Source organism: Octopus bimaculoides, chromosome 2 (genome assembly GCF_001194135.2).
Source record: "Octopus bimaculoides isolate UCB-OBI-ISO-001 chromosome 2, ASM119413v2, whole genome shotgun sequence".
NCBI lineage: Eukaryota > Metazoa > Mollusca > Cephalopoda > Octopoda > Octopodidae > Octopus > Octopus bimaculoides.
Window position 1 is genome coordinate 131,768,510 of NC_068982.1, and position 8,317 is coordinate 131,776,826.

Below are 8,317 nucleotides of genomic sequence, written 5' to 3' on the forward strand. Positions count from 1 at the left end.
TGAAAAAGCCTTCATACTAGTACGACTGCAATGGAAAAAGCCTTCATACTAGTATGACTGCAATGGAAAAAGCCTTCATATTAGTATGACTGCAATAGAAAAAGCCTTTATACTAGTATGACTGCAATAGAAAAAGCCTTCATACTGGTATGACTGCAATGGAAGATGCCTTCATATAAGTATGACTAAATTGAAAAATGCCTTCATACAAGTATGACTGCACTTTTAAAAGTCTTCATACAAGTATGACTGCAATGCAAAAAAACCTTCACAAAGGTATAAGAGAGGTAGTGGTACAATGTTGGACAATGATGATTATGCAGACTAATGGGCAGGCCTGAGTAAGACATTTTGAAGAATCTGGCAATTGTCCACACATGTAAGTTTCCCCTCTCCATGCCACCAGTGTTTATCCAAGAGAAAAGCCAACTTGGGCTGATACAGCTTGGCACTAGTGTTGTCACAGGATTGCTGTCAGAACACTAAGAGCCAAAATAGGTAGTGCAAGGCACCTTGCCTGATCTAATAATTCTGCCAATCCATCACCTTAGATTGGTACTTTTTTAATTGATTCTGAAAGGATGAAAGGCAAGGTTGACCTTGGTTGGATTTGAACTCAGAGTGCAGAGAGTTAGAACAAATACTGCTGAATATAATGCATCAAATATGAGAGGAATTATATTCAATGTCCTAATGTATCAATTTGCTATGTTATACAAGTATGAGCACAATGGAAAAAGCCTTTATACAAGTATGGCTGCAATACGAAAAGCCTTCATGCAAGTATGACTAAATGGAAAGACTTCATACGAGTATGACTGCAGTGGAAAAGCCTTCATACAGATAGGACCACAATGGAAGAAGCCTTCATACAAGTATGACTGCAATCAAAAAAGCCTTCATACAATTATGACTGAAATTGTAAAGCTGTCATAAAAGTATGACTACAGTGATAACAACCTTTATACAAATATGATGCAATGGCAAAAGAAGGCAATGATTGTCATACAAGTACAACTGAGCTGAAAATAGCCTTCATATGAATCTGACTGAAATGGTGAAGGATTTCTTACAAGTATGACTGCAAGGGCAAAAACTATCATGCAGATATGATTGCAATAGCAAAAACAAGCATTCAAGCATTACTCAAATTGCATAAGCTGTCTTGTGAATGATAGAAAACATTTGATTGTATACATTGGAAGATAAATTCATGTCATATGCGTGTAACTGTGATGGAAAATGCTATCACAAAATTGTAATAACAATGGTGTAAAAACAGACAGTTGCTCACGTGTGACTGCAATTATAAAACAGTCCAATATCTTTTGACTAGAAAGGTAAAGTATGTCAGTCACTTTTGACAGCCATGAAAAAGTGAAAAATGTTATCGGTAATGTTATCTGCAATGTAAGGAATAAGACACTTGTGAGTGTGTAACAGCAAAGGAGAAATAAGTCACCTCTCTCTCTGATTGTAATAAAGAATACAAGTTACCTCCCTAAGAGCAGTTGACAGTGTGTAGACTTCATAAAACAGTAGAAATCAATTAATATAAATTTCACTTATTTAAAATAAATACCATTTCAGTTATAAAATAAAATTTCCTCTTACAAAAGTTTTTTTATAGTAATGAGCCAAATATTTACTAAACCCACCAAATATATTCAATTTTTTTTTACAAGAAGCTAAAACAAGGAACCAAACCTAAGTACAGAGTTCTATTCACTAAAAGTCAAAGTGGTATTATACATCATCGCCAAAATTCATTCGAATTTGTTCAAGGAAGATGAATGTGAAAACAGTGTGTGGACCAAGTCGTACAAAGGCTGGTATGAAACCCTGCAAATAAACAACAAAATAGGATCAATTAAAAACTGAATTAGAAGTACAGAAATATAATGAAAGGCGGCATGTTGATGTATGCTGCATCCAAGAGATAAGGTGGAGAGGGGCTTCAGCCAGATTCCTCACAGGCAAAACTCATAGGTATAGAATCTTCTGGGAAGGTAACAGTGATGGGGTAGGTGGTGTGGGCATACTTCTTGCAGAGAAACGGGTGGATAAGGTCATACAGATAGTCAGAGTGAGCAATAGAGTGTTTAAGCTCAGGCTAGTCTTGCAGAATAGCATAGTGTCAGTTATTTCTGCTTATGCCCCACAAGCAGGCCAACCAAATGAACAGAAGGACCATTTTTATGATGTTCTCCTGCAGGCTACCTCTAAGACAAATGACAAGGATCTCATCTTCATGGCTGGGGACTTCAATGTGCATGGTGGGCAACAGCCAGGTATTTTCCATGGTGTACATGGGGGCCATGGAACTGGTTCACGAAACAAAGAGGGAACAAGGCTACTGGAGTTCTGTAATGCAAATAACCTGTTGATCTGCAACAACTTCAGGAAGCCGACCAGCCACCTGATAACCTACCAATCAGGTGGTTATGCTAGCCAGATCGATTACATTCTCACCAGGCAGCAGGATGCATGGTTGCTCTTAAATACAAAGACCCTCCCTGGTGAAGAATGTATCCCCCAGCATAGACTAGTTGCTAGTGATTTTAGACTCCAGACCAGAAGCAGACCAATCTGGAAAAGAAGGATTTGGAAGCTTAAGAACCCTTCATGTGCTCAGAGATTTAGGGACATCCTAAGTGAGAAATTTGATGAGAGGGAGGAGGAGCTACAAACTTGTGACATAAAGGGCAACTGGGAATTCCTATGGGACAGCTTGCTGAGAGCCACAGACCAAATCTGTGGGTGGTAATATTGTGGTGGTGGAATGATGTGGAAGAAAAGGCCATTAGAGCAAAGAAACAGGCCTGGAAGGACTGGAAGAGTGGGGGTAGCAGGTAATAGTGAGAAAGGAAGTTAGGCAACAGGTATATCTAGCCAAAGGAGAAGCAGAAAAGAAGAAGTTTGCCTATGTTCAGTGATGTGAGGACCAAAGAATTGAAGTGTTTCAGATTGCAAGACAGTGTGTGAGAGAAAACTGTGATATCATAGGAGAGAAATGTGTCTGAATGGATGATGGTGCACTTGCATTTAATGATTCTGCAAAGAAAGAGGCTTGGAAATGCCATTATGAAAGACTGATGCATATGGAGAATGAATGGGAAGAGGAGAGTCTGCCAAATGTTGACCCAACTGAGGGACCAGCTATCCAAATTGACAGTACCTTGGTAGATAAAGCAATTAAGGATATAAAGACAGGGAAAGCCCCCAATCCATCAGGAATCACCACTGAGATGCTTAAAATATCTGACGGTGTGGGTTATAGTCACCCATATTCATGGACCACGAAGGAGTCATACCCAATGACTGGTGTAGCAGCACCATAGTCAACTGCTACAAAGGTAAAGGTGATGCCTTAGATAGAAATAATTACAGAGGTGTCAAATTGTTGGATCAGATGATGAAAGTTACGGACAGAGTCATAGCCTAACTAATTAGGGAGGAGTTAGCCTAGATGAGATACAGTTTGGTTTTGTGCCAGGCAGAAGCACCATTGATGTTATATTTCTGATAAGGCAGCTGCAGGAGAAATACTTAGCCAAAGATAAACCTCTGTACTTGGCCTTTGTTGACTGGGAGAAAGCCTTTGACTGGGTTCCCTGATTCTTTATCTGGTGGTCAATGTGGAAACTAGGGACACATCCCTGTATAAGCTATGTACAGGGAGGGATGCTACCAGTAAGGTGAGGGTTGGCAATGAATACAATGAAGAATTCAGGGTACAAGCAAGGGTTCACCAAGGATCAATGCTCAGCCCCCTCTTGTTTACCATAGTCCTCCAGGCAATAACAGAGGAATTTAAGACAGGCTGTCCCTGGGAGCTCCTCTATGCTGATGACCTTGCTCTTATAGCTGAGTCACTAACAGAACTAGAGAAGTTTGAGGTATAGAAGCAAGGTCTAGAATCGAAGGGTCTTAGAGTTAACCTAGTTCTATGCTACAAATTTCCTGTTTAAAGTCGTCTAAAACTTCCATTAAAATTACATACTAATTCATGTTTCATGCATCATTTTAATAATGACAATGTTAGTTTATTAAATTCTTCATTATTTTCAAAACTGATTGAAATAAAAGGCAGTCTCAACAAAAACATTTAAGAAAAGAATTACTATGTTCAGAGAACTGCATTCATTTCAAAACAGAGTGTAGCAACTATTTAGAGAACTCAGTTAAACAAATCAACTTCTGTATCTATGTTCTTTTAAAATCTAATACTCAATCAATCAGTCCATTTTGCCAAACTACAAATATAGGGACCTAAACAAACCAAACCAATTGTCAAATAGTGGGGTGGGAGCACAAACACAAACACACACACATACATATACAATATAGTCATGCAGTTCCCCTTTGAATCAGAGATGATGCATAGTTGATGTGAATCTTGTGTTGCAGCACTGGATGCAAATTCTTTCAGAATCATACAGCATCTTTAACCTCAGTTAATGAAGAATTACAATGTAAGAAAGTGTGCTGGAGATTTTACCAATACTACCCACTTCCTGAGAGTATAGATTTAGCATACAACACACGAGAGAATATTTTATTTATGGGAACCATTTTGAGCGTGGCCGTTGCCAGTACCACCTGACTGGCCTTCGTGCAGGTGACACGTAAAAGCACCCACTACACTCTCTGAGTGGTTGGCGTTAAGAAGGACATCCAGCTGTAGAAACTCTGCCAAATCAGATTGGAGCCTGGTGTAGCCATCTGGTTTCACCAGTCCTCAGTCAAATCGTCCAACCCATGCTAGCATGGAAAGCGGACGTTAAACGATGATGATGATGATGATGATGATGATGATGATGATGATGGGATTTTCAATAGATTCACAACAATCTTTCTATTCCAGGGAATTCTTTTGTTGAATTTTTCAGAAATTAACATTTATACTTACTTTAAAAAAACCTAATGGACCATTTTTGCTAATCTCAATAGCACAGGCTAGAATGTTCTGAAAAAAAGAAAAGAATAGAAGAAAACAAAATAAAACAATATGGTAGAATTTATGAATGACAAACTTGCATTTTTAAGAACATTTAACATTAAAGAATTATCTGTTGAAATGGAATTGGTCAGAGTTGTTTACATTTCAAATGAAAAATGATTACTAGGGCTTCCAATGTTTAGAATCAGTTCAAAGAACATAAATTCACTTAGTGTTTGTAGATTAGTGAGAGAGAGAAAGAGACATAGAGAGAGGAGAAAGAAAGAAAGAGAGTTGGTCTAAATATTTGTATCACTTAACAAAGTTGATTTTCTCTTTTAAATTCTTTGTAAAAATCTAATCTAGTTTACTATAAATTGTGTGCATTTTCCTTTTATAGAACAGAGTTTGACATCATTTTAATGTCCACTTTTGATTAGATTCATTCCCAATGTTCCATAAACCGTTCAATCATGGAGAAATACCTTGCTTAGAAAAAGGGGGAGAGTTGGTGACAGGAAGGGCATCAGGCCAAAAAATGAGCTTCACCAGCAGCAGCACTACCATCACCACAACCACCATATTTTTAAATCCACTTTTCCATACTTGCAGTAGTCAGATGAAATTCATTGGAGCAGATTTTCTTGGGTTGGCTGAATTTCCTATCATCAATCCTCACCAATTTCTAAGTGAGGTAATATTACCTTCTGGCTGGACTCGTTTTCATGGGAGACTGGAAATGAGGGACTATGATGATGACAATCATTTATAGCTGTCCCATCATATAAAGACAAGGAAACACAAACACACACACATATAATTAAATGCATATATGATGATGATGGATTCTCCAGTCATTAGACAATGTATGAGGGTTCGACAATTTCTTACCGAACAACCACACAGATAATTTGTTTATAGTGATCAAATGTTTGTGTAGACATACACTCACTCCCTCCATCAAATCGACTTTACCTGTACAGGTGCAACAGGTGCCACATGTCAGATGACGATATGAAAACCAAGAAATGAAGTGTTTTGCTCAAGAACAAAACACAACACCCGGTCTGGGAACTGAACCCATGATCTCGCAATCGTGAGTGCAACACCTTAACCACTGAGCCACACACATCTGTACACATTAACTATATACTCTGTAAAGTAACCGGTGTTAGGAAGGACATCCAGCTGGAGAAACCATGACAGAACAGACAATGGAGCTTAGTGCAGCCTTACCAATTCCTGTCAAACCATCCAATCCATGCCAGCATGGAAAACAGATGGTAAACAATGACAATAATATATACATCATCATCATTTAGCATCTCTTTCCATACTGGCATAGGTTGGATGGTTAACCAGGGCTGGTGAGCTGGAGAGCTGCACCAAGTTCCAGTCAGATTTGGCATGGTTTCTATGGCTGGATGTTCTTCCTAATGCCAACCACTCCAAGAGTGTAATGGCTGCTTTTTACATAACACTGGCATTGGCCACAACTACGATTTCACTTGTCTTGATTAGTCTTCTTTTCAAGCATGGCATATTGTCAAAGGTCTCAGTCACTTATTACCTCCATGAGGACACATATAATCTGTGTGTGCATGTGTGAAGTGTGTGTGTGTATATATATATATATATATATATATATATATATATATATATATATAGAGAGAGAGAGAGAGAGAGAGAGAGAGAGAGAGAGAGAGAGAGAGAGCAAGAGCTTCAGATAACAATCATGCAATTTCATATTAATTACACTAATTAGAGTTTTTTGTTTTGAGTATATAATTTTTACCTTGTATGTTCCAGGTGGAGCATTCATAATTCTTGTTTTCATGACATCTAGAGGCATAGTGAGAAGAGTTGCAATTGTACCCTGCAATGGAAATATAAGTAGATATGAAAACAATCCTTTGGGTATTAACCCACTGGGTTCAATGAAACAAATTCCATTTTAATGTGATGTAAATTATAACCTTCTTTCGAAATTGCTCATATCAATTGTTGAGAGAAATCACCAGACACTTGATACCTAATTAGGGGTTTGCTACTCTTCATTTTAACTGTCCTGTGACTCTCAACTAGTATCATGGAAGACACAAAAGTAATTTTCAAGGCAATTTCTTTTTTTATATTTTCCATGCCCAGAAATATGGTAAATATTATTTTGGATGCATTCCATTCCCTTGGCTAGTCTTATTCAATGCAGAGCTAGCTTTGCTGGCTGCTGTTATCACTCTGGACACCAAGCCATATCAGATATTATACTTTGGAGGATTTGCATCCAAAAAGAAGATGAAAACCACCCAGCAGCATTGATGTTATTGGCAGAGACACACAACATAAAACCTGAAGAACTACCAAAGTCAACAGAACATGGATTCCTGGTAGAGTGAGTAAAAAATGCATTTCCGTTGTAGCCATTTGAGGAATAAGATCTCAAGACTAAAATATGTTCTTGATTTGTAGTGGGTAAAAATATTTTAAGTGACTGCGTTTTTAGGGGGAGGGGGGGTTGTAACAAATTCCACTGAAACTTCAGTTGAATTTGAGTTGTCTTTTAAAGCTTATTCTTTAGAATTTCCATTGTAGTTGTGAGTAATTCAGAAGAATATATAGCTGGCATGCATGCATGCGTCCATCCACCCATCCATACATACCTACATACATACATACATACATGAATAAAATATGACAAACTTTTGTGTTGTACTTACTGCCATAATACTGGAAGAAAAGTGTGTGACAAGATTGTCTGAGAAGAAACCTGTGCCCAGAAGAGATGATTTGATCTGGTCATAACAAGCAAGCTGAAATTCAAAGAAATATGTAAGACTTCACATCACACACCAAATAAATTAGGAAAACAACTGTAAACAGTTTCTGAAATATTTCAGAGAATAAATAATAGTAAAACTAAATGTTATGCAACAATCTAAAATAATAAGACAAAAAAAACCATATAAGTTATTCCAATAACAAAGTTGTTGGAACACAAATTGAAGACTTCAACCACCTACTATAGCGGCAGGGTCACCAAAATCTTGTGAGTGGATTTGGTAGGCAGAATCTGAAAAAAAACCCATAATATATGTTTAGGTGCAGGAGTGGCTGTGTGGTAAGTAGATTGCTTACCAACCTCATGATTCCGAGTTCAGTCCCATTGTGTGGCACATTGGGCAAGTGTCTTCTACTATAGTCTTGGGCCGACCAAAGCCTTGTGAGTGGATTTGGTAGACAGAAACTGAAAGAAGCCCATCGTCATCATCATCATCATCATTATCGTTTAACATACGCTTTCCATGCTAGCATGGGTTGGACGATTTGACTGAGGACTGACAAACCGGATGGCTGCACCAGGCTCCAATCTGTTGT

At 38.0% G+C, this 8,317-nt stretch overlaps 1 protein-coding gene across 1 annotated transcript in view; it reads right to left on the reverse strand.

Moving 5' to 3' along the window:
- Nucleotides 1–9: 9 nt before the first annotated feature.
- The window catches only part of LOC106867962 (mitochondrial dicarboxylate carrier), a 67,425-nt gene continuing 59,117 nt past the window's right edge, over nucleotides 10–8,317 (reverse strand). The window contains exons 6-9 of the mRNA XM_014913044.2: nucleotides 7,660–7,752; nucleotides 6,738–6,818; nucleotides 4,913–4,969; nucleotides 10–1,842 (exon numbers count right to left, since the gene is read on the reverse strand). Coding sequence (XP_014768530.1) covers nucleotides 1,747–1,842; nucleotides 4,913–4,969; nucleotides 6,738–6,818; nucleotides 7,660–7,752 — 327 coding nt within the window. The 3' untranslated portion in view covers nucleotides 10–1,746. The remainder of the gene's footprint in view (nucleotides 1,843–4,912; nucleotides 4,970–6,737; nucleotides 6,819–7,659; nucleotides 7,753–8,317) is intronic.